The sequence below is a fragment of the Neolamprologus brichardi genome, chromosome 19 (genome assembly GCF_056152115.1).
Source record: "Neolamprologus brichardi isolate AB-2024 chromosome 19, ASM5615211v1, whole genome shotgun sequence".
In the NCBI taxonomy this organism is placed as follows: domain Eukaryota; kingdom Metazoa; phylum Chordata; class Actinopteri; order Cichliformes; family Cichlidae; genus Neolamprologus; species Neolamprologus brichardi.
Window position 1 is genome coordinate 5,628,708 of NC_142122.1, and position 26,341 is coordinate 5,655,048.

Genomic DNA, 26,341 nt, shown 5'->3' on the forward strand with positions numbered 1-26,341 from the left:
ACCCGTCTTGCTGCAGCGCTGACCTTATTTTTCCACTGGGGTCTTTAAAGTTTTATCTAACCTTATTTAATTTTTTATTTGCTGCCTCTTGAACACAACATCTCCTTTCTCTTCTCATCTGTAGAGCTCAGAGTCTGTCTCCAACTGACCATTTGGCAGCCTTCTACTTGGCGCTGCAGCTTGCCGTGTCCAGACAGGTAATGCGATGTACAGTCGTAGCGAGAGAAAATCAACACAAGTGTTTGTGACACTAAAGGCAGACGTCCAAAATCAAAACTCCAAGGAGTTGCACATATTTAACAAAGTGCTTTTTATCCCAAATGTTGTGAAAACCTGTAGTTTGTGTACATATGTGTGTGTATGTGTGTAGATCCCCGAGGCGCTAGGCTATGTTCGACAGGCGCTGCAGCTTCAAGGAGATGACGTCCACTCCCTTCACCTGCTGGCCCTGCTTCTCTCTGCCCAGAAACACTACCACGATGCTCTCAATATCATAGAGATGGCTCTCTCAGAGTACCCTGAAAACTTCAAGTGAGCTCACAGACATCACACTGAGACACACACGATGTCTCATGACTTTTTTTTTTTTTTAATTTAGCTGGATCAGGCTGATTGTGAGTTTGTGTGTGTCTGTGTAGTCTGTTGTATACCAAGGTGAAGCTGGAGGCTATGTGTAGAGGACCCGAAGAAGCTCTGCTCACCTGTAAACACATGCTGCAAATCTGGAAGAGCTTTTACAACCTTACCAACCCCAGGTACCCACACACTACCCCCAGATAAAAACACTACTATTACTACTACTAATAATAATAATGGTAACAGTGAGGATAGAAGTTACAAAATGCAGACAGGCAAAACTAGAATATCATCAACACCAACGTGCAAGATTGATGACAAACCAGACACCAGATGGTTAAAACCATCATGTAATAGAAGGTGGTCAGGTGATTTTTGTGAACGTCATCTCGTCAGGCAGGTGGTTTCAAATCCAACAGGCCTCAAAGTAGCAGCAGATGTTAGATGTAAGTCTTAACTTTGGAAGTCGAGGATCTAAAGATCGATGAAATGTTCAAGTCATATTACAAAACACGGAGCCTGTGGCTAGAAGGCAGGATTGGTGTCATGTCTCCTAGCAAAACCAGTAAATGGCCCCCCAAAAAACCTCTCTGCTCTATGTCAGCCCCTCCCAAACTTAAGAAAAACACTGCACATGAGAGTAAAGTCACGGCGGGAGGTACTCGCTTTCTGTGAGTCGTCCTTTTAATATTCAGTGTGTTCCAATTTTGATTTTTGATGATGATTATCCAATAACGGCTCCGCCAAAGTCAAGAGAAATAAAATAGTTATTATTTGGTCAGATAAATGAACAATAACACATGGTTCAAATCACATGGCTTTGTTTTATTGTTGTTTCCTTTTTATAGTCCCTTAAATTTTGGGAATCGCTGCTTCTCTTGTTTCTGGTGCTGTAGCTGGAGCTGTAACAAAACAAAGAGTTTGATCTTTTTTATTTGTTTGTTTTTATTTTAAATAATTAAGATACGGTGCCAATAAAAAAACAATAACTATACCTGATTTAAATGTTACTATCCCCTTTAAGGTAATATACTTCCAGATTATTACTTGTGATCAGCGGTTTAAAACCAAACAAAGTGCATCAGATGTTGAGCACCGTGATGTCATCCCCCGGGGTAAAACTGGGCGTCTAATCTAATGTCTTGAGGAGTTGGAGGGAGAGCATTTGTAACCGAGGCAGGTGGCTCTGTTTCTCATTTCTCCTACTCTTGAGATTGAGCTCCCTGCGGCTTTGACCTCTATTCCAAAATAATATTAAGGCTGACGGGTCGCTGCTGTGAAGATCTGAAGATGCAGCCCTCGTCCTAAATAAGCACCTTCGTGTGGTCATAACGGGACTGGTGTGGAGCTCTGAGATGGGTGCAGAGGTGTGCAAGGAGACTACCTTGAAGGATCTGGCCACCAAATGAAACATTTTTAAGACTTTTAAAAAGAATTTAAGACTCTAACTTTGTGAAGACTGGATTACACTGAACTACCAACTGAGCACTTTCATGGAGAAGCATTTAATTTATTCTAATGGTCTTGGCAAAATATTAGTTAATAACATAAACGGTAAATAAAGTTCACTGTTGATGTTAACCTGATGTTAGGTTTGTTTTTAATTTTAATCAAAACCTCACTATGTGAAAACTTAAGCTAGTATTAGTTTATATTTATGATCCTGCAACTCTTGCCCTAATTAAATGTGCATTTAGTAAGTTTAAAAAAAAATGTTTTACACACTTCTTTTTGCAAATTTTCTGAATGGATTATAGCATAATTATGAAATATAAGACCTTCCCCGACTCTCTCTGTTGATTCTGACAGTCTGTGGAGTGACTTCTTTGTGAAGAACTTGGGAATTTTCTGCAAATATCCAAAGGATGTGGCATTTACGCCCGCTCCCGAGTGCCGCTCCCAGTGCCAACAGTGAGGAAGTTAACATTAGCTTATGAATGGTGTCCACTAATCACTAATGTCAACAAACAGGCACAACAGGAACACTGATGTGGCTTTAAATATGGCATTTAATCCATAGTTTTCCAGACTACAGATCACTTTAAGCCATCTTTTTTTCTGGCTAATGTTAGCCAATGCTAGTAATATGTAATTTCTTAGTTTTTTTTGTCTGTGTGCATTTGTCCCATTTAAATATTTCAATCATCAAACAGAATTTAATACAAGATAAACATAACCAGAGTAAATACAAAATGCACTTTTTAAATTTTTTCATTTATTAAGTGGGGAAAAACCTGCCCAAACCTGCCTGTTCCTGTGTGAAAAACCTGTTGCCCTCTAAATCTAATAACTGGTTGTGCCATTCTTGGCAGCGAGAGCTGCAATCAAGCATTTGAATAACTGGCAATGAGTCGTTATCTCTTCATTAATAACACAGTTCCCTTGAAGCTTGATCTAACTAAGAAAACAAAAGGTAACCAAGGCACTAAAATGCTTTATCTCCTTGTTTTGGAGGTCATGTTTGCTCAGCAGCTCAATCCCAGGCCGTGTGTGTGTGTGTGTGTACTTGCATGCGTGCGGATGTGCTTTTTCCCTTTGTTTACATCCACGTGTGTTTCGTGGCAGTGATTCGGGGCGTGGCAGCAGTCTGTTGGATAGAGCCATAGCAGACAGGCGACAGCTCAACGCTATGACCCTGCCTGACTTCAGTGACCCTGAGACTGGTAGGTACACACACCTGAAATCTACGTGCTCGGCGTTCATCAGTAAACATGGAGTCAAACTTGTTTAATTATTCTCTCTCATCTAATGGTCATCCTGATGTCTTTTTTACAGATAGCAGAGGGAAAAGTCTATAAAAGAATCTAATTTCTTTTAACTTAATGTATAAACGTTAAAAAATGGGAGCATTTTAAAAAATGTTGTTTGAAAAAAGATCTTTTTGTTTCTATCCTTTCTTTAATCCTTTATTAATTTCACTCATTTCTGTTTTATTTCCTCTTTTTTAAGCCTCAGGTTCTTCATCTTCGCTCTCTGGTTTCGAACCAGTCTCCCCCACCTCCCCCTTCACCATGTCCACCGTCTCCTCCCCGCTGTCTTCCCCTTCTTCCCCTGTCTTCATCTTCCAGCCTCCCCATACTCCTCTGCCTCCACTCCGAAAACCACCTTTCCGCTCTCCTCTTCCTTCCCTTCCCCCTGCCCTTCCTCCTCCTCCTCCTCCTCTTCCACCTCCACGCACAAAGACCAGGACTCACTCCTTCTGCAACCACGCCATAGTCCGCCAGCTGTCCTCAAACTGTAATCCTCCTCCGCTCTGCCTGTAGCACGGTGTGGAGACTGACCACAAACAGATGTCGTCACTAGTTACTTTTGCCTGTTTCTGTGATTTTCGAGCTACATATGTTATGAGTTAGTTATAACATCGTAAAAATTTATGTCCAGAAACACGAATAGAATTAAAGATCCAAACTATATTACAAAGCACTTCGGAGCCTCCTGAGAGACCAGTTGGATCTCTGTCATGCTCATGAAGTCATGAAATTTCCTGTACTGCAGAGTACTGTCAGGCCAAGCTGTATTACTTTAATAATGCTGAGAAATTCACTGATATTTAAAACTTAAAGAGGACGGAGGCAGCACCATTTCCTGACACATTTAAATCCTCCTGGATGTGCTTTTAAGGCAAAAGAAAATCTTAAAAGTTAAAAAATGCTTCTGTATTGTAAGATATTAATTACCTGCTTTGCAATTATTTTCTTACTTAAAGGCATCACTTGTTAGTTCCTGGCTTAATATAATGTGCCCATAAACCACCAGCTATCTTTGAACTGTTCGATATCTAAGAAAGCTCCTCTTATGAGCAGCCACATCCTTCTTGTGCTTTCACCCTCACTGATGCTTGAGCGGATCGTGAATTAGAGAGATTTGTTTAAGCCTGGACAAAGAGACTAAAGAGACTAACCATTTTGGAGTTTTGGCTGAGACAAACTCCACAGAGCTGCTGTAAATCCTGGCATGTTTGCAGAAACTTTGATGTGGATTGAGCTGAGTTTTGATGCATTTGCTTTGCATATTTTGTGACTTAAACATGCACGCACGCATACACACACTCATTTTATTTAGCTAAAATTTATAGATCAGATGGGGGGGAGGCGGTTTATGTTATAAAAGATTTTTTTTCCACAGATCACAGCTGCACTTTCTCTGCACCTCTGTTTTTGTTTTTAATAATTTTCAGTGCTTCCATCTCAGCCAGCATTAATTTGTCGTGCTTCCCAGTTTCGATGTTGTCTGTCCTTGTTGCCATCTCTCTTACTAATGGTAATAATAATGGTAATGGTTGTCTTTTAGATTATTTTTCCCGCAGGCCACAAAACGGTGACAGCTAGTCGATCATCATGGTTACTGAAAATATGATAAATTTACTTTCTTTAGGAGATTTTTGAATGATTAGTTCATTAAAAAGTTAATTCAGATACGCAGGTGCACCACATCATGAGGTGTAAAATATAATGTTCCTCACCAAATTTTGAAACAAAAACCTGTCATGACTTGAAATATGGGCCTTCTCGACATTTTGGTATTTAAAAAAACTTTATGGCACTAACTACTTAATAGGCCACTGGGTGTGTATTTATGGAGGACTGACTCTGCCAAACGTTAAAAAAAAAAAAACTGAAAAAACCCCCCCAAAGAATGAATGACTCAGTAAAATGAAGTAATTTGCCATTAAGCAAACAACTAGCTCATAATTAGTGTTTTATAGCACATAAAAATTAGCTTTTACCTACAGTTATTTTATTATTATTTTATTTTAATTTCCTTTTAGTGCTTTTATTCCTACAAATAATCGTTATTTACCGATTATTTTTTCTTGACCTAAATATTTCAGTATTTCCACACATACTGATTTTTTTTTTTTAATTTTCTATACATATTTTTTTTCCATATATGCAAAGAAACATCGCTCTTATTTTGAAAGTTCAGTTACTGCTAATTCCATGAGAATTCTTTTTACATTTTTTTTTAATGTAGTTATTCACAGTTTGGTCTGTTTCGGTCCTCCATATTCACATGTTCAATCAAATTTCTGTCATTAGATAGGGTGCATGAGTGGAAGCAGCTCGCCTGCTGTCATGTGGTCTAAAAGTGACGGTGTGAAGAATGAAAACCCCGCGGGGTGCTGCAGTCTACCTTCTGTGGATTCTTTTGTTTTTTTCCTCATCATGCTTTGGATATTTCTTCTGTCTCTTCCTCTCTTTCAATCATTAACAGTCGTCTTTCTGTTTCTTTCCATCCCTTCGTTTTAAGGCGGCCTTCAGGACGCTAACACTCTTGGTTTTTCCTCCATGTTTTCTGTTTGTAAGTAGCCATCTAACCTCCATCTTTTCTTTTTTTTTTCTCCCCCTCATCCATTCTTCCGTCATTGCTCCCCCTTTGTCCCAAGAGGTCCAGATATGTGCCATATTCATATGACGAGAGTATGTGCAAATATCTTCTGCTTTAAGGTGACATCTGCAAACTGGTTTTTTTTGTTTTTGTTTTTTAAATCATGCTGGTGGCTGATCCAAATGCCCACAGTGAGTTAGAAGGAAGAGCTCAGGCATCTTTTGCATGTTGTCACATTAAAGCAGCGTGAAGGTGTTCAGGAAACAACTTGTTTGGATTGTTTTAGAGCACAATCCAGACGAGGGTCTTATTTTCCAGCACACAGATGTTATTTCTGATGCGTTTATCCTTTTCGGTAACGTGAAAGAGAACAAAAACTCACCAGGAAGCAGTTTCCTTCTCACGAATGTGATGGTAGTTGTGACAGTAACTGTTACAACAAGCTTGAGGCAAATTGCTGACAGATGCTCAAGTGTTGTAATCAATTTAACGTAATCTGGCTGAAATCTAACAAACCCCTGTGGGAAGTCTTCCCACAGGGGTTTGTGGGAAGTCGCACAAATGGGGATGTGGTGCAGTTTCTCATGAAAGGCATTATCAGTTCTGTACAGCTGATATCCTTCTGTGTATTCTGACACTTAGGCTAACGATCGCATCTTTCACATGATGTCAAAGTACCGCTCGTGTCAAATATGGGTCTTTGCAAAGTTTTGCGTTATTTCAGTGAGTGCCTCCCGCCTGACGCCCTCAAAATCAACTTTGTACCATAACTTACAAGCTAAGTTTAACCTTCATACCATGGAATTTGGCACTATTTTGGTGTTTGCTTATTTTTTGATAAATGAAAAGCACATTTAAGTCCAGAAAGAAACACAGGTTAAAGGTGAGCCTGTTATCAAACTGAGGATAAAAAGAAGACCTCGTTTTGAGCAGCCACATATCCCACATGGTAATCTGACCCTTGCAAATTTAGCCAAGTTTGTTTTTTGGGTTTTTTTTATATGGATCGACCAAGCTGTATCGAAATATTGACTTACACCGATCAGCCCGCCCCAGCCTACTACTCTACAAACCCTGATGACAAAACCTCAGTGACTAAGTAGGGCGTGGACTCTGCAGTGGTTGTTACCAGAGGAGTCATTAAAATTCTTATTTAAAGAGGTGGCAGCAACACACCACTGGAAAACATTCAAACACACCCTGACATCTTCGTAGAATCACAACAAGCATAACGTGCAACAATAAACACTCCACGAATGATGTAAAGTCCAACACAAACAAAGAGCAGCACACACAAACAGTAAGACCTGCGGGTAGAAACAAAAAAGAAAACGGCAGCTGGAGGAGGATCGGAGGAAAGGAGGTGCACGGGACCATAGTAAGCAACAGATAGATGATGGGGAGGGGTATTTGTGAGCAGACAAACGTCCTTTGGGTCACAGGGTGACAGATCTGAAGAATCTAGAGGCAGGGAACACTTTGGGCTTCATGTAGTCTGTAGATCTTTAATTCAGTGTAATTCTGGCGTATTTAATACATTCGTGCAGACCTCCCTCTCACTGGCCACCTCCTCCAGCTCCTCTAGGGGTGGAGGTGTTCACTGGCCTTGGGTAAAAATTCACATTTGCCATCTTGCAGTACAGAAACAGGCTTGCAGACAGACAATGCACAGAGCAAAGTGAAACAAAGTAAGACTGAAATAAATCAAATAAAGCTTCAAATTACCGAAACAAACTCCACCTGCAGGCTGAAGGTGTTTATTCGCCATCATCGGCTTAATTTAGGGAGCGCTACACGCCATCCTGCCCGTGTTGTGCTGCGTTCGGCTGGGCTGCTGCATGGTGGCGTCTAATAAATTACTCCACAGCAAACAGGATTCTCAGCTGAATCGAGACATCCTTTTGCCACGTAGTCCTCTCTTAGAAATCTTTAAAATTCAAATCTTCTCCTTTTTTAAAATATTTTTTTATTATTGCTTCAGTCAGTGAAGGGGACGGATCAGATTAAAGCAAGCTGTGTTCATTTTAAATTTAGAAAAGACTCTAAGAAGCACGTTTTATTCATTTTTAATCCCTTTAGGTTGCAATGCATATGACAGTTTAGCGAAACAAAACAAGACAAAGATCAAATTTTGTGATGTGTAAGGGGGTCGTTCTGTGTGGCGTTGTGATACGTTTGGCTTTTGTGGACCTGCTTTTCCTCCCATGCTGACCCCTGTAATAGTCCGCGGATACGCAGACCATCACAGCGACACTTCTTTTAGTTACTAATGAGCAGAGTGATGCAGTTTCATGCATGATGGTGACACTAATTCGTTGTAACTCAGGGCCCTAACACTGTGTGCCGCCGAGTGCTGAATGGCGTGGACTTATTTTAAGGCTTGAAAAACTGTGTGTGCCAGTGTGGACTCCAACTGTTTACTGCAACCAAACACTGCAGAACCACAGTAATCAGTGGCCTCTGCTGTTGTTTTGTTCAGTTAAAATCACCCTGCATTGTGGCACATGGCTGCCTAACACTGCTGTTGTAGTGGTTAGTCACAAAATTTGGAAGATGGCGTATTCGTCTGTGATGGTTTGATTTCCACCCTCCAGGTTCGGTGCACGCTACCTCCATAGCAGCCAGTCGTGTGGAGCAGGCTCTATCCGAAGTCGCCTCCTCTCTGCAGAGCAGTGCCCCCAAACATGGACCCCTGCACCCCTGGATGACCCTGGCTCAGATCTGGCTCCATGCAGGTATCCTCTTACTCATTCGCAGCGCACGCATGAAAGTTATTTTATGCCTTAATAATTAATCATTTTGTAACTAGCCGTCAAATACAGCAGGGCACTGTCCGCTCACCTCTTTCGCTGTGGCTTGTGGTCGATATTTGCTTCATCAGAGAATCAGATATGAGGTCAGAGTGAGTGCACCGGCATCAGCCTGCAGGACTTTATTGAAGAGCAGTTTGATTAGATATGTACTGGATATATTAGATTTGCCCTCACTTGAGCTCAGATTCTGATTTCAGCGACCAGACTGCGGTGTCCACACAAACAGACACACACACTGAGGTAGTTTGTCCGCCTGTTTATCTGTCCAGCTGCTTCCTGTCGGGGTTGGCCATGTCCAGCCCGGCGATACGGCTAATGTAATCAGCCAGTTCAGGCTCATTTCCTCCGTCTCTACTCGTATGATTCTGTCTTCATCACACCAGCGCAGTGAAAGCATCAGCTGGGCATGAAGTGAAGAAGTCTTTTTTTTTTTTCTGCTCATGCAGCTTGAAGGGAAAAATAAAATAAAATAAAAATAAAAATTCTTATTTTCTGCATTATGTTAAGAGTATTACCGTGTCCGTGCAGCAAAAGCAGTCCAAAAGTCACATTTAATTAGTCATTCAAACAAACAAAAAAAACGCACATATGTGCAGGGCATATATGATGACGGCGGGCCAGTGGCGAGGTGTGTTGCTGGAGATATAGATTACACGTCAGGCATCAGCTCTGAGCCCCTTTTTGTTTGCAGTGGTGATGGACAGGCTAACAGATGAGGTCAGGCAGGAGTCTCTGTGGACGATGATGGACTTTGAGAGTAGGGAGCAGGTGGAGGAAAGTCTGGGGAGGTGGAGGTATGCTCTGGAGTGAGGAGGAATGGAAGTCAGTAGAAGAAAAACTGAATATATGTGTGAGAGAGAGAGAGCGCAACGGGTGTAATAGTGAAGCTGCAAGGAGTGTAGGTAGAGAAGGTAGATGAGTTTGGAGACAAAGTTAGAGAACTAAGGCTGAGATCGTTTCTTGGACATGTGTGGAGGAGGAGGAGCGGATATACTGGACAAAGGGTCCAATATGGCGCTACCAGGCAAGAGGAAAAGAGGAAGACCACAGAGGATCAGTATGCCAGTAGAAGATGCTGGGATAGGGTGAGATGCAGGCAGACTGTAGCCAGCCCCAAAGGGAGCAGAAAAAAGAAGAAGATGATGAAGAATGTCTCATTACATCCACAAAAGATCAACAGATACGAGAGATCATATATCATCAACATGTGTAAACTTGCACCGAATGGGCTTCGGATGCTTTGAGGAAAAACATGGAACAAAAATGATCTTTTCATAAAATTCTTTCAGTTAAGATGTCACAGTTGGAGGAATTTATTTTTTAGTCCTGGAGGTTCACAGTGTTTCTATCAGTTTGAAATTCTGCGTGTGTCTCTGTTGAACAGCTGAGGTGTACATCGGCATGTCAAAACCCGCTGAGGCCACGGCGTGCACGCAGGAAGCCGCCAACCTCTTCCCCACGTCCCACAACGTCCTCTACATGAGGGGGCAGATAGCCGAGCTGAGGGGCAACATAGACGAAGCCAAGCGCTGGTACGAGGAGGCCCTGTCCATCAACCCGACTCACGTCAAGACCATGCAGAGACTGGTAAGACGCTCTGTCCTCCACCTGCCCGCCTGCAGCGCCCTCACACCCTGATGGGTTTTGTGTGTTTTTATGTAATTACCTACAGTCTGCCAGGACGGTTAAACCTCACCTGAGGAGAGCAAGTTTGTTTTTTGTTTTCAGTCTGCGCCGTCTGCCCTTGTCAATGCATTCACTCATGTTGGCAGGCCAGAAACGAACAGACCTGCTGATGGAGAGAGTAACACACAAAAATTCTCTCCACGGCAATGGCACCTGAAGGAGGATCAGTACGTCAGTAGTCAGTGTGTCCATCTGACCCGAGTGCAGATTAAAATGTTTTCATGCATTTGGAGGCTTTTGACAATTTGTGTAGTTGGTATTTTAGCTTGAAAACTGGATTTTGTGTTTTTTAGAGTTCTAAAAAAGGGTTCTGCTTGGTCATTGTGGGGAAAGTTTCGAGCTTGTTTGTATCTTTTGAATGCGTGTCTGCAGGAAAAAGATGGTGTAGTTGAACATGCCTATAAAGAAAATTGGCTTTTTCTCCCATTTATTCAGCTTATTTAATGTTAAGTGATAATTTAACAATAGATGAAAAGAGTGAAAATAATAAAAGTGAAATAAAGAACTGAGCTGACTGACCCACGGTGGAACATCAGTCTGCAAAAGTTAAATCAGGTAAATCAAAGGAAGTAAAAGCCGAGACTAAAATGAAAAGCACATGAAGAGTACTAAAAAGAAAAGGAGGAGAGATTAAAAGTGCAGTTATGGAACAAAGAGAAGAAAAAGAGTAGGTTGGAAAAAAAATATGATGCAACCTTTAAGTTAAGAGCAACTAAAAACAGGAGGAATTCATGTTTATTTATAAAAGTTAAAAACAACAGGAGTTCAGTCAGAGTGCTTTCCAGGCATGAATAAACAGAAATAATCCGGACAGGACTACTCGACAACTCTGATCCATTTCTTCTCTTCTGGATTTCTTGGTGTGCCTGGCATCGTTATTAGTTTAAATGGTCTCCTTCCGGGTTACTCTGCTTAGAATCACTTTTTGATCATCTGCGGAGGCCATGAGGCAGTGAAGCAAGCCCAAACCAGATGATTTCATCACCTGCAATGACGCCAACTTACAAGAAGAAGAAACACTTGCCTCATCATACTCACTCGCGCTACTGTAAAAGTAGGACGGCAACCTCCTTGTGACTGGAAGAAGTCGGAGATTGCCAGTTGTGGTGATCACTGGGACACCCTCGATCTTCGACCGCTTTCAATTGGGGTTGCAACCTGTCTCCAGACTTGGACCAACTGCAGTCATGTTCACAAATAATTTGGGTCACTCTGTGGTCTCCAGCCACTGTTTTCCATTGTTCTGTTTCCATGGGGTTAAAATTCTGTTAAGACACGTGGTTGACAATAAGACACACAAAAAATGGTGGGTGGCACCGAAAAGCACAGGTGTCAAACGTAAGGCCCGAGGGCCAGAATCGGCCCGGCGGAGCCTGCAAGAGTTTTATTTTTAGTGGACAGTCTCAGGAATAAACTAACAAAAGATGAAAGTTGGCTGTACGTGGCCACCCGTGTAAAAGGAGTTTGACATTGCTGCTGTAAACTAATTCCTTGTAACACAGGCGTCGATAAAGACCAAGTGGCCACTCGAGGAACTGCACATTTTGGCACATTAGCTGTTTAAGATTACTTCCATTAGTTTTTCCCATTTGCTGAGTTTGATCTCCACAGCTCTCATGCAAGGAAAAAAAGGGAGTAGAGAGCTCAGACCCAATGAAAATCATCATCCTATAACTGGAAGTGTGTAAAATACAGCAGGTAGTTTGCGGTAGAAGATAAATGACACGGCGCACTGTGTAAATTTGAATCTCTGGTTTTAAATTCTTCATGAATAATAAATGTTAAAAGTGAGAGGAGGGTGGCGGTTACCGATATTAAATGTAACTTTAGAGCTTCTTTTTAAATGAAGCCAACTGCTGAATCATTGACACACAGCATGATAAAAAAGGAGACGTTCTCTTCTTCTCTTGTTGTTTTCTCTGTTGCAGGGTCTGATCCTGCACCAGCTGCAGCGTTTCAGTCTGTCGGAAAAGGTGCTGAGAGACGCCGTGCAGGTGAACAGGTGAGTTTGTTTGTGTTTAAACATGGTAATGTTTGTAAGTTTTCTTCTTTAAGGCACCTGTAAATGCCAACATTTTTCTATTTCCTCACTTCTTCCTCTTTCCTTCCCACTTCCTCTTACATCCCTTTAATTTCTCCTCTTCTTTTACTTCTCCTCCCTCTTTCTATGCTGCTGTTCTCCTCATCCTTTTTTCTTCCTCTTCTTTTTTCCTTTGCTTTCCTCTCCTCGTATTTCCCATCTTCTCGCTTCCTCACTTCTCTCCTTGCCATCCTGCTTTCCCTCTACTTTCATCTCTTCTTCCTCCCCTTCTTTCCTTCTCATCTTCCATGTTTTTCCTCTCCACTATACTCTTTCCTCTACTCTTCTTTCCCCCCATAAATTTGTTTCTGTTCTTCCTCTTGTGACCTCTTCATCCCTCTGTCCTCCTCAGCACGGCTCACGATGTGTGGAACAGTCTTGGCGAGGTGTTGCAGGCTCAGGGAAACACCGCCGCCGCCACTGAGTGTTTTCTCACCGCCTTGGAGCTGGAAGCCAGCAGCCCCATCCTGCCCTTCACCATCATTCCCAGAGCGCTATGAGAAAAACACACACACAGAGCATGCCTGCATGCCACTTCACAAACACACACACGCACAGACCTGTGAAAAGGTGTACTGCCAAACCTTCACACACACATAAACTCAGAGTGTATATAGAAATGCAAAGAGTACAAATAAACAGGCTTCCCTCTGTCTACCCGTGCTTCCCACAATGCCTTTCTTGTGGCCATGTCCCACGTCTACGTGAGTGTGCGTGTCTCCTTCCCGCGCTGCGTGTTGTCTCCTTCGTCATTATTCTCAGAAGCCTGAAAGTTGTGTTTACATGTTGTTTAGTCCAAATACACACACATACACGCTGAGCAATTTTAACATAAATGGATTAGATTTCCGTTAAAAGCCAAATATGCATTTACTTGGTACTGTTCACATCGATGCAGCAGAAAACAATCTTTCAAAAGTGGATGCAAGCGCCAAAACCTGTCCGTCCCGCTCCCTTCCTGTTTTTTTTTTTTGTTTTGTTTTCTTATGATGATTTACTGAGTTCAGTAAGGTGAGAGAGCACCATACAATTTGGAGCCACCAGTGGACCCTGTTTTCAGTGGGTTCATGTCTTCATTTTTAATCCCTCTCCAGAATTGAAGCTGAAATCTTGTTTTTCTACAGTCGACTTTGAGCATCATGGAAATATCGTAGTTTAACATCTGTGACAGGAACGAGCACTGCTGCCCTGCATCTTTTCTGCTTTCTGATAATTCATCAGATAAAACTGTGTGTAGTCTCTGTGTTCTGCCCTCACCTGGTTAGTCAGTGATAAATATTGCTGTATGTGTATGCTTGTTTTTTTTTAACACTACAAAAACTCAATCCCATTTTATATGCACGCACAAACACTATAGATCAGCAGCAGATCGAGCTGGAGGTCGAACCACTGAGGAGTATTGCTGTAGCCCTGCACCCGTGTTAGCATTGTTAAAATTTTGAAGACAGGAACCCACTGTAGTAAATTCAGACTTCTGAGTGGTCAATGGTGTTTGACTCGACACTAAGATCATTTTCCAAAAGTATCTGTGCCACTTTTTGGTGCTTGTATCCACTCAGGAAAGATGCTCGTGTAATGTTATCTGCATCTGCATGGAGGGGAATCGTTGTTACTGTATACCTGGCTCAGGATCAGCCAGGTCTTTAAGGTATCCAGCGGAGCATCGACGGACTTTCGCTGAGAAATAAATCGGTGTAAATGCCAAACCTCGGGTTGCATTCGCCCTCGCGGGAAATCTGATTTCCTGCAGCTGATCTTAAAGTGTTTTTGTGAAGTTTTTAAGTGAAAAAATCGAAGTGCCACCTGGAGCAACTCAAACAGCAACAACGTATAATCTGCGGAAAACTGTTGGAATTTGTGCCACATCTTTCCTCCAGAAATCAGATTTCCTTGTTGAGCGCAAATGCACCCGCAGTGATTGTGTTGTCTTTGTGTTCCATCACCAGATTAATATTTTTATTTTGTTTTTGATTATAAATACAAAGAATTATTGCTGTATATTTCATTGTTCCACTAGTGTATTATTATTTTAGAGAGTAAATTATAACTATTTTCTGGAGAATGATGTTGCTGAGAGAGAGCGAGGTATGAAAGGACATCCTCCTGAGCTCAGGCAGTGAGTCCTTTGTGCTGTAAATGAATGATTATGAAGACCAAGATAATAAAAGTGGATAAAAAGAAGATGTCTGATGCTCTCTGGTTCTCTTGTGTGTGTGTGTGTGTGTGGTACTCCTCCTGGTAGCGACCTTGGGGTCGGCGGTGTGTGTTACTTTCTCAGGTGTGTGTCTGTCAGCAAATCGACGCGTGCTCCTTTGTGTGGTTTTTATCAGAGGATTACAGCGCTGACAGGTTTTGTCCTGGAGTGCCGGGAAGCCCCCGCTCAGTCTCTCCCGCCCGCCCAGTTCTGAGGTCTCTGCTGGACTCTCAGGTGTCACTAGAGGTTAATCTCTCATAAAGGTCATCACCAGGGTCCAGGTGTAAACGTTTGCACAATTCCTGCAGTTACTGCCACAATTTCAGTTTAAAAATGACGCAAAGTACTTGCTCACTGGGGTTTCTTATTATTGGCTAGTGCACAAAATGAAGCTTGTTGTAATTTGTTTCAAAAATGAAACTGCAGTCCCTCTAATGGCCACCTGAGGCTGGCTCTAAATGTGAGTCCATCAACAGGGCAATAACTAAATAAAAGCGAATGCATGAGGGCATAATGTACTGATGCTTTCGTCAACGAATAAAAGCAAGATGACAATGTTCTCGAATGACGAAATCCAATCTAGAACTAATTAAGTTGTGTAGAAAGGCGGGACAAGTTTGGAAGTGGTCCAATCAGAAATAATCTCTATGTGCATGAAGGTTAGAAATAAGACGCATTGTAAACCATGTGGAGCAATTGATAAAGACACAACAAACTTTACACTCACATTTAGTCTGCTATAAACTTATCATGTTTAGTCGGCTAAAACTGAAAGAATTTAGATGCCTAAATTATAACTAAAACTAAATCAAAACCCCCTGGCAACCACAGGTCACTAAGAAAAAATGTGTACTCTTCGACCAGCTGCCAAGTGGTTGCTGGCAGTTGCTAGGCGGCCACGGTCACCTGCAGTCTGCATGAGTGATGCGAACTTGTCTGCAAACACCGCTGCAGCAATCATATTTCTAAAGGAAGGGCGTTTACTTTGAAGGCGAATGATCTTTTTCCAAGGTTTGCTGGCACTCAGAGACTAGTTGGCAAGTGTTTGGAGGTAAAGTTAAGCCAATCTACTAGCAACCAATGCAGTCATGAGGAAATAAGCCAGCAGCCACTCCCCAACCAGTCAGGGGAATACACATTTTTCCCTAGTGACCAGAAGTTGCCAGGAAGTTGTCATCCGGTTTGACTCGCTCCTGTAGTCAGCCTCTAGTGGCCACTAGAAGAAGTTCAATTGCTGGAAGTTGCCGCAGCTAGTCTGAGGCTTTAGGAAGGGCTGAAGCAATGATGCTGAAACTCTGCACAAGATAGGAAGTGAAATGTGATGCTTTTTATTTTTTGCATGCAGCTGTGAACAAATAAAAACATGATTATGTTCCAGTGCGTTAAGTTGTTGCTCTTACAAACATTTCTTTAATGCAAATGTGCAATGTGTGTGAGAGTGTGTGTGTAGGGTGTCAGAGGGACTTTTCCAGATAGCCCAGAACGTCTTGTCTGCAGATGAAGAGCTGTTGCTAGGCAACAGAGCCAGGGACAGGATGGGCAAAACAGAATGAGAGGAGGGAGCAGAAAACTGTGGGAGCTGGAGGAAAGAGTGGGAGAAGGAATTGGAGGGGGGGGGGGGCGGGGGGGGGCGGGGGGGGGCTTGAGCGATGATGAAGACGACTTGTATGAGGAGGTCAAAATGAAAAGCTTCATCTTGAATATTTAAGACTGAGGTGGCGATTGTGGGATTGCAGAGGAGCAGACAGGGGGACGGGGAAGTGTAGGAGGTGTTGGATGTATCCATGCATCCCTCTGTCACACACAGAGTTAGTAGCTGGAGTTATGTAACAGTCTGAAGTGTATTAATACATCTTGCTGCTCTTTGCTTGCTATTAGTGAGCTGCCACTCCAGCATTAATAACGGGCTTTCCAGTGCAGAAGATTCTCCCCTCGCCTTCAGCTCTGCTGGCTCCAGATTGCTCTCATAAATATTTCAGCCTTTCACCTGACAGCCAGAAGAATGTAGTGAGGAGCGAGTATCTGAGGGATGGACTTATATGGGGGTACTGCAGAAGCTGAGGATTTTACTCATCTACCCCTCAGATGGAGGGTTAATTTGGGATTTAGTTCCCATTTTTGATTTTCTGTTTGTTTTCTTAAATTTCTGCTACATTTACAGGATTATCGTGGCCAGCTGATCACAACTACTCTATCATTACCAAAAAACAAAACATTTTTGCCAGGCACATCAGGCGGTGCTGTGATTTGCTTATATATAGAGGTCAGAACTCTTATTTGTATGATTATTTCTGCTCTTAAGTTGGGTATTTTAACATGAGTATCTATGGTCTTGCCTTGTGTTTTGCAGCCTAGTCTATAGCCTAATGCCAATCTGAGTCACTAAAAAGGAGTGACAGTGCCCTATGAAGCATTTAGATCGGAAATGGCAAATAAAATCTCCCTATAGTACCCAGAATTGATCAGTTATGGTAAAAATGAACACAAATGTTTTGGTCAGGGCTAATACCCTCCATCCCTTAGAGTGAGGACCTCAAACATTTGGTAGGACTCAGGGAGTAGAGCTGCTACTCCTCATATCAGAGCTGGCACCGAGTTAAGACACCGGGATGGACCCTGGACAAACTGGAGAGATAACATGTGTCAGCTAGCCTGGGAACACCTCTGTATTCCCCTGGATCAGTCGAGGGAAGTAGGACCTGGCCCAAAGAACTGGTAGATGACTGAATGGATGGTTCACTAGTGGATTTATAAAATATACATTCATTAACAGTTGATTTTCTAAGACTTTATTTACCTTCAATGGTCTGGCAATAAATGAATGTGGGTTTACTAACGAGTCAGTGAAGTAAGACTGAAACAAAACATCCCAAACTGAAGCCAACAACTGACGTGACTTACTAGCCAATAATGGAAGTGTTAGTTGATAAAGCCACCCTGTTATTGATATACGGCTCCCAAACACCATCTTTTTTTATACAGTCCACGGTTGCATCCATTTATCACCGTCTTGTGCTTTCGCAGAAAGTAGTTTTTGTTAATCTCATCCCAAAATATGTTAGGTGGGTTTCAGAGTCTGTGCTCACAGTAAGACATCACACCGATTACCAATGAGTCACTTTAAAGCAGTACTTCCCCCACAGAGTTGCAGGAAAACACACAAGTCAGCTTTAAAAAAAAAAAACCCCACACACACAAAGTGGCATCTCAGTTCATGTTTGTGTTTTTATTGGAAAAACAAAATGTAAAGACGAGCATGTACATCTTGGAATGCAGATCAACTGAACCAAACAGAACAGCTGGACTGGGCCGGGCCTCGCCGCACCCATACACACACCCACACGCACGCACGCACACGCACAAACAGAAGATAGAAACACCGCAAAGCACCGACCCCCGTCCCCACTAAAGTGAACTCGTGTACGCACACAGCATTTGAGGCAATGACATTATTTTCTTTCATCACTTCCTGTTAATCTAAAACCATTTGTTTACTGAATGTTGCATCAAAAGCTGCTTGTGTACGTCGATCATCTTTAACCAACCGCCCTGAAACCCTACGACACACTCGCCGCCCAACATGGCTCAAAATCGTCACCCCGCCTTGAACAAAAGGTGAACACACGAAGGAAAAGTGACATGCCCGAAACACTAGATCTAAAATGACTTCTTATTTATTCTATTTTTATGCTTTTCTTAAAAATATCTGACTTCACTCAGGTAAGCAAACTAAAAGCCTCTTCCTTCGCTCAGCTAACCAACACCTCCTAGGCCGACCTGAGGACCACCGACTGCTTTCTCCTGCTGTGCTCTCGACGCTAACCCACGAAAAGCCTCATGCATGAAGAACAGAAATGAAAGAAGACAGGAAGTCGAGGAAGAAAGGCGAACGGCCGTCCCGAAACATCGCAGTGACGTCAGGAAGCCAGCTGCGCGGCGACCGCTCGGCTGTTGAGTTGAGATCTGATTGGGCAGCTCGGCGCTGAGATGGGAGAGGGGAGTGGGACAGAAAGGTGGGGGTACAAGCCAGTACATGCAGATTCAGTTAGTTTTGTTTTTTTTTTCCTTTTTGTGAACTTGTTTAATATGGACAGATCTGAGATTTTGAACATTCAGTTTAAGTTGTTGATACAGAACAGTATGATTAAATGTAGATTTTTGCAATAAGAGGTAAGTGAAACTTTTGACGGATTCTTTGTCGTTAACGCGAGCCCAGTTCACTTGGCGGTCATCATCTGGACAAATTCTGTGGAGAACGAAGAGGCGGAGAAAGAAAAGCCATCAGGAATTATAACACAGCAAGCCTCAGGACCAATCAGAGCTCTGGAGCTTCTAATAACAATCATGACCAAGCTCACCTTCGTAGTTGACCTGTCCGTCCCCGTCGATGTCTGCTTCCCTGATCATCTCGTCTACTTCCTCGTCTGTCAGCTTCTCTCCCAGGTTAGTCATCACATGACGCAGCTCTGCTGCACTGATGTAGCCATTTCCATCCTGACAAAGAGATGGGGAAAAGTGATCAGACCAACACGCGTGCCATTTCAGTGTTTCTCCGCATATCTACTCTGGATTTGTGAGGCAGGAGGTCAAATCCAAAAAAAAAGATCACGTTTTACTCTTCACCACATCCTCCAACGAGGAGCACGCTGGATTAGTTAAGAGTCATTTACAGTGAGGAGCTGTGGCTTCATATCAGAAGTGTTGTTATGAAAGGGGTGTTTTATTTTGAAAACTGACTGGCCACTTCCTTCTTCCTATTTCTGACTTCCTGCTTTAAATATGACATGAAGCGAGTCAGTTTCCCCACACAGACTTAAGTCGAGTCGTTTAAATGCTTCAAATGCATCGGGACGAGTGCTGAGAACACACCCAGGGCTCGTATGGAAGTTTTTTGAATTTACCAGCTCTTTTCTACTCTTCTTATCAACAGGAAATCTATAAAGACCTACACAATTTCTCTTGTTTCCAGTGACTGGAAATTGCTAGGAAAAGCAGCATAGTATGGCATCTTTCATAAATTCCCAATTATCAGAAATCAGACCGCGAGTGCCACCGATTGTTGGAGTGTTCTGATACCTTGCAAAGTGCCTTGACGCAGCTGTTATACTGACTGCAGCATTCACACGTCAAAATACGTATGAAAAACACTTAAACCAGGCCCACCTTATCAAAGACTCTGAATGCCTCCCTGATCTCCTCCTCACTGTCAGTGTCCTTCATCTTCCTCGCCATCATTGTCAGGAACTCGGGGAAGTCGATAGTCCCGTTGCCTAGGAGTAGGAGGTAAATATGACTCATCATTGATAAAAGGGTTATTTTAAAAAAGACAAGTTAGACAGATGAATCCTTCCCCCGTGTCGAGGGAGGACAGCAGCGTACCATCAGCATCCACCTCGTTGATCATATCCTGGAGTTCTGCCTCGGTCGGGTTTTGACCCAGTGACCTCATGACAGTGCCCAGCTCCTTTGTGGTAATGGTACCATCTCCGTCTTTATCGAACAGGGAGAAGGCCTCCTTGAACTCTGAACAGGCAAACGAAGGGAAGAAGAAAGGACATTTACACTGCAGCTGTAAAGACGCGAAATAAATTAGAAGTGTTTTTAATGGCATCACCTTACCAGCAATCTGCTCTTCTGTTAGTTGGTCAGCCTAAAAAAACAAAACAAAAACACCAAAGAGTGAATTAATATGCTATGTTATTACCAAGATTGATTAAAAAAAAAAAAAGAAATCCAATACAATCGTTTTGGTTCAACAAACTAAGCATTTTTTTCTTTTAATGAGACTTGATTATCTTTTAAATTGAGATTAATCAGATACTGCCTCATCAGGCGTCACAGGCGTAACAGTGGTGAAAATTGCTTCTGTAAGCACTTTGTTGTGGTCGACTTGTGACATGCAAGCTTTGCCTGGCAGAAGTCTTCATCTCCAGTCATCATCTTCACAGTTTACCATAGCTTACTGCTTTTACTGTCATTTAGTGATCTAAAATTTCCTTATTTCGAAAGGCCCGTTTTAAAACTCCAGGATTATGTTACTTTGAAAGAAAGAAAGAAAGACAAACTCCACACAACATCAACAAAAACACTGACAAGGCTTCAAGGCTTTTGATAATGATATTAGGAAGCAAATGCAGGGATTAATCAGAGATCTCATTACTTGAATCCAACCTTTATATCATCAAAGTGGATATCTGTTAGGTCTGCCACCAGCTTCATTGCTTTTGGTTCTGTTTTTTTCACATCCCTGCCTCCACCTCCTATTCCTCCATCCAGTCTTAACCCTCCAGGCCCTCTGCGCTGCTTCAGATCCACACCTCTTCCTGCTCCACCACCACCACCTCCTCCAGTTTTCATGGTCAGCCCATCGAGCGCTCCCCGCACCATCACCAAGCCCTCAGCCAGGCACTCAGCCTGCTTGCTGGTCTGGACGCCCTGCTTTTTTACTTCAGCCAACTCGGCTTTGGTTCTCTGCAGGCAGTTCCTCAGGTCCTGCATCTCTCTGACGAGGCCATCCATGCGGCTTGATGACGAGTCCATCAGCATCTGCAGGAAGGCCCTGTAGCTCCTCTCCTGCCGCTGGATCAGCTCTTTATAGTAGTGCTGCTGTTCGTCCAGGAGGTCATAAACGGTGGACAAGCTCACCAGCTCGTCCTCTGCTGGGTAGACGGCGATTTTCTTGGGCAGCATGACGAGTGGGTGATAGCAGGAAGGGCAGGAACTGGGAGGAATGGGTGGATGAAAAAAATGGTTAGACATCTATCCGTTGCTTCTGATTGGCAGAAAGGATGGAAGGAGGAGACTTTGCCATGTCTCTGAATAGTTACATATTCAGGAACATGGATTATAAGATGCTAAAAGATGTTTTTAGTTGTCCTGGATGGGCCGACGGATGCATCAGTCGTCTCGTCTTTCAGTCATTCCAGTGTAGATGGATGACAGAAGTTTTCCCCAGAGCAGAAAGAGTCAGCAGATTGGCACTGACCAGCCAGGTTGATGGAAAGTTGCTCCACCTGTTGACGTTTTCCTGTGTGTCAGTCGCTCAGCCAAGCTTTCTATCCAAGTGACCAGGCACCGTTCTTCCCTGGCTTCAACTGCCTCCAACAACTTTGGAGAACCCCTCTCTTAGCAGTGTTTCAGCCTCCCCGACACATGGACATTCAAAACCTCCTGCGGGAGCTCAACACATGAAGAGCAGCAGGACAAAGAAATCGAGGCTGGAGGAGGTCAGTGAAACTTGTCAGTAAAATTGACATTAGGTGTGTGAGAGTAACGGGGTCCAGACCAGGGGGGAGGTCATGAGAGTTCAGTGTGTGTGTGCGTCTCCACATGTATATGCTAATCTGTCACCTGTCCTCTCACTGCTACATTTGCAGCTCCCAGGGAGGATCGGTTGGCTAGTCATCTGACCTCCCGCAAAGCATCATGGTTCACACCAGGTGGACCCCTCGGGAAGTTCCCCTTTCTCCACTTACTAATTTGTCCCCAAAGCAGGCCAAACTTACACCTTCTCCTCAATGCAGATGGGATTTTCTTTTTTATTTTCAGTTTGTTTCTAGATTAAACTTACTACATAAACTGTCTAAGGTGCCAAGACTATCAACATCTATACAGCTTTAGGGAATTCAGCTTCACTTTTGAATCACAAGGGTCATAAATAACGATAAAAGTGCCTGTAATTGATTACTACGTCTTCTACAATGAACATGTAGCTTGCAAAGGGGGAACAACAATAGGACATGCATCCTGTTCATTTGTTTAGTTTTCCATTCCATTAATATGATACAGGTTAATAAGCTATAATCCTCACTGGGAAGACAATATCAAGCCTGACCTCATCATTGCTTTCCTCGTGAAAGATCTTATCATCTTTATATTTGTTTTTGGATGAACTTTATTGTGTTCATGGGAAGAAATGGTAGTTTAGATAAAAGCTATACAAATATAAAAATATTATCATGATATTAAGGCCCTAATTATTTAGCATAATTGCAGACTGGTTACCTAATTAGAAATCTATTTTTAATAAAGTAGATTTCCTTGAACTTTGTGGATATGCTCAAAGGGAAAGCGAGAGGTCGGGCACATTAACAGCACTATTTACATGATCCTGTTTTAATAATAAAAACTGCCAGAAGCCAAACCTGAAACTGAAACTAAAATGGTAAAATTATCAATTGCACAGCCCTAATTTTAAGCACTGATATCTGAATCAAAATATGCTGTGTACTCATGTGACCCAAGGGAAAGGCGGACACTAATGACGGCACTGATCTGTGTCAGGTCGAGCGATGGTTAACAAGCTGCTAACACCTCTAATATCCAGGCCAAATTCCTCTCAAGACACCTGGCAGTAGAGCCGCGTCAAGTATGAGGGCTCTATGATTTCCTTCTACAGCACCCATGGGTATTATTCTGAAATGTAAAATTAAACTCCGTGCAGATGGCTTTGATTAAAGCTGAACACAACAGCTTCTGTTCCCTGTACTTTGACAGTTAAAGTGGACTCATGATGGACATGTCACGCAAGACAAGTCTGTCTGCTTTTAAACGAATCCTGCATATGTAAGGAAGTACAAGGAAGTACAGCTTCAGCCTACTTCCTGTGTCAGCTTTCTCACGTACGTAGCTATAGCAACCACAAACTAACCACAGGGTAATTTCCCCCGCAGGAAATGGCCTTATAAAGCAGCTTTTAGAGGTCATTATTAGGTTCGGGGACTAGATAATTAAAGTACAAACTCTGGAGCTTGAATTACATCAACCAATTAGAAGCAAGACTGAAACAAACATTAACAATGTCAAATCTAAGATAAAGCCAACAGTCTTCACTGGGGGTCATTCGACTAACTTGAACCATTCAGGACCTGAAGCGATTTTCCCCCTCAAATTCTTTCTTAGAGGGTTGATCAGCGCCAGGTGGGCAGCTTGAAATAACAGTTGTGCACCTTGAACCTGAAGGCTGTTGGTTTGTGTTCCTTGTCAGATGCAGGCATCTCTCAGATGACTAATTTTTTTGGACATGATCTCACAATGACAAAAATAAACATTATGAAGAACAGCCAGAGTAAACTATATTCTGATCTACAGGCTGAAGAACGCCAGGCAACATCTGCACGCTTGTTCTCTATATGTCTAATACAGTAAATACACACACAGATACAGAGCTTTACATCTCCTGTGTCAAACAGGTTTTTTTTTTTTTAAAAAAAACTACAAACAAACACTAATTAATCCATTATGCAGCCCTAATAAAAACAAGCTGAAAAATCAAACGCTCTCCTTTTGTAAGGAGTTGTTTTTCTGCTTATTCCTACAGAAAAAAAAATAAAAAGCCAACTTCAGAGCCCTGTAGCCAATCCAAAAAATTCAAATAAGAGAAGCTCCAACAACAATTATCTAACACTAACTTTAAATGTGCTGCCTTATGAAACGTAAGGCCTAGAAACACTCAAAACCAGCCCACCCAAGTAGGGCATAAACCTCTCCCAGTCGATGTGCAATGAGTTTGACTTCCCTGCTGTAGTGCTAACCAGGACAAAAGCTGCTACAACAGGTAAAGTGGAACTTTAATTACCTGGGACTGCTGTTTGCACTACTGTTAAGAGTCTGGGGTTTTCTGGGGTTTTTTCGCCCCTCACATAATTATATCATGCGTAATTATATTTTTAGGCAGCAGTTTATGGTTGTATGTATTTGACTTCCTCTCTTTGAAGCCTAGACACATGCTAGCTTTATTATAGACTTTACACTGGGAAGTTCCACACCTTAATCTTATTTGTAGACATAATTTTACCTGATCGGACCGATATGTAAAGATTCACGAGAGAAATATTTTCCACTATTGAAGGGCAAAAAAAGAAAATATAAATAAATAAATACATAAATGTATAAATCAAAACTTGGAAGATGGAGGAATGGTGGTGGTGTAAATAATTTCACTCTTCACACTAGAAACCACAGCCAGAGTCATTAAAAAAAAGAAATGTTTATAGTTTTATTTTAAATATGTTATTAATTATCATCAGACTACCTGGTTAGGTTAAGGTACTGTTTTAAAGTCAGGTAGTAGTACCTGGTTAGTTACCAGCTAGGTTATGGCACTCTTAAAAACCACCTGGTGAAGTTATGACACCAAAGAGAACTCGGTTAGGTTTAGGTACTAAGGGGTATTTGGTTAGGGTATGCAGTAAAAACATAACCAGGCAAGTTACAACACTAAAAGCCACCCAGAGAGGTTTAGGTGCATTTATGTGCTTTAACCAAAAATGTTTTTTCAGTAAATGTCTTTTAAAAACATGACATCAAATACACACTGAACAAAAATATGAGCTACAAAAGGATCAATTTTTATACTTAACAATAGGGTCCTGAATGTGTAAACGCAAGCAACTCCCTCCACAAGCTATAAACGACAAACCTGGGTGGGATGCTACCACTCCCCTGGAGACTAGCACAGTGCATTCATGGACACACAACCCAGGAACGCTAGTGTATGTGCGTGTTTAAATAGTGTAACATGGTGCTTGCAGTGTGCATCCACTGCAGACCAGACTTTTCATCTAGGATCACCAATCTGTACTTAAAAATGTGACGTCAAAACAGGTCAAACACGTTTTATTCTACGTAAAGCGTATGCATGAATGTACACCATAACCTCTGGCCTAATTAGGACTATCAGCGGCTTTTACAATGGTTACACGTTGGACTTTGACAGCTCTTATCTACAACTGTTAAGCTAACGCCTATGAAAATATGCACCCTTACATAAATGGTCTGAACATGGAGGGCAGATGTGCACCTTTATTTTACAGCTCCATGTCTCAGAATAATCAGCAGAGAGAGGCAACTCTCCTCCTGAGAAAATTAGCCATCCTTACATCCTTACTAAAAAAAGAAAGAAAAAAAACCCACCGGAAAATCAGGCTATCGGCGAGGTGTTAGCTGTGATGCTAACCAGCCAAAAGCTCTACCACAACTACAAACTGTGGCCACCTGTAACGAGTACTACCTCTCAGTTCTCAGTTTGTGAGGGTGCTTACGGCACCAAAATCGGCTGCAATTTCACAGAGTGGGCTCTTAAAAAGGGGGGGAGGAAAAAGCCGCGGTGGTAATAAACTGCTCCGCCCGCAGGGTCTCTGTCTAGTACCGCCACAGTATTAACGTCCGTCCCTGAGCGCTCTACTACGGAGATATTTCAACCCCGCATCTGGCTTCCAGTCAAGTTCGCACAGCTTAAATCCACACACATCTCAAGGCACGGCTGGTTAAAATACTCACCATGTCTGTGCGGAGTTCCAACAGCGGGTCTGCTAACGCTACGGGGGAACAGAGGGAAATGGACGGTCGCCACAGAGCAGGAGGGCTGGCTGCTGCTTGGGGGCGGGTACGCAGGACAAAGCACCGCCGCACAGCTCTCACGGTATTCCTCCGCAAAGACCTGTGAGTATGGCTCCACGCGTTCATACGCACCATCTTGTCATGTTTAATTTAAATCCAGAGAAGTTAGGAATTGGACACTCACTGTTGTACCTCTCTATTTTGTACATATTGACAAACACTCCAAAAGACCAGTTGTGTAATCTGGCACGTCTCAGTCTTTTGTTCTGTTTCTCTTCATTAAGAATAACTTCTTGACAGCCAATCTGACAGAGAGACCGTTTC

General features: G+C 42.5%; 2 protein-coding genes across 7 annotated transcripts in view; one reads left to right on the top strand and one right to left on the bottom strand.

The window, feature by feature from the left end:
* The window catches only part of ttc7b (tetratricopeptide repeat domain 7B), a 27,487-nt gene extending 12,823 nt beyond the window's left edge, over positions 1 to 14,664 (top strand). Inside the window, exons 14-23 of one of the 5 annotated variants that reach the window (XM_087833211.1) lie at positions 125 to 197; positions 371 to 531; positions 639 to 755; positions 2,386 to 2,487; positions 3,142 to 3,239; positions 5,827 to 5,877; positions 8,499 to 8,639; positions 10,102 to 10,304; positions 12,332 to 12,405; positions 12,836 to 14,664. In XM_087833211.1, coding sequence (XP_087689337.1) covers positions 125 to 197; positions 371 to 531; positions 639 to 755; positions 2,386 to 2,487; positions 3,142 to 3,239; positions 5,827 to 5,877; positions 8,499 to 8,639; positions 10,102 to 10,304; positions 12,332 to 12,405; positions 12,836 to 12,983 — 1,168 coding nt within the window. In that variant the 3' untranslated portion in view covers positions 12,984 to 14,664. Of the gene's footprint in view, positions 1 to 124; positions 198 to 370; positions 532 to 638; positions 756 to 2,385; positions 2,488 to 3,141; positions 3,240 to 3,525; positions 3,814 to 5,826; positions 5,878 to 8,498; positions 8,640 to 10,101; positions 10,305 to 12,331; positions 12,406 to 12,835 lie in introns of all 5 variants that reach the window. The other 4 variants (XM_087833215.1, XM_087833212.1, XM_087833213.1 and 1 more) reach the window with 4 other exon arrangements.
* Positions 14,665 to 17,884: 3,220 nt separating this feature from the next.
* On the bottom strand, positions 17,885 to 26,152 carry LOC102778633 (calmodulin-1). Of its 2 annotated transcripts, none has more exons than XM_006799359.3 (6): positions 25,958 to 26,152; positions 20,297 to 20,327; positions 20,057 to 20,200; positions 19,841 to 19,947; positions 19,036 to 19,171; positions 17,885 to 18,923 (listed from the first exon to the last, which is right to left on the bottom strand). In XM_006799359.3, the coding sequence occupies exons 1-6, from the start codon at positions 26,150 to 26,152 to the stop codon at positions 18,895 to 18,897; spliced, it is 642 nt and encodes a 213-aa protein (XP_006799422.3). In that variant the 3' UTR covers positions 17,885 to 18,894. The 2 variants fall into 2 exon arrangements, with proteins under 2 accessions (XP_006799422.3, XP_087689375.1); XM_087833249.1 differs by lacking the exon at positions 25,958 to 26,152 and adding an exon at positions 20,849 to 21,745.
* Between the last annotated feature and the right edge of the window lie 189 nt (positions 26,153 to 26,341).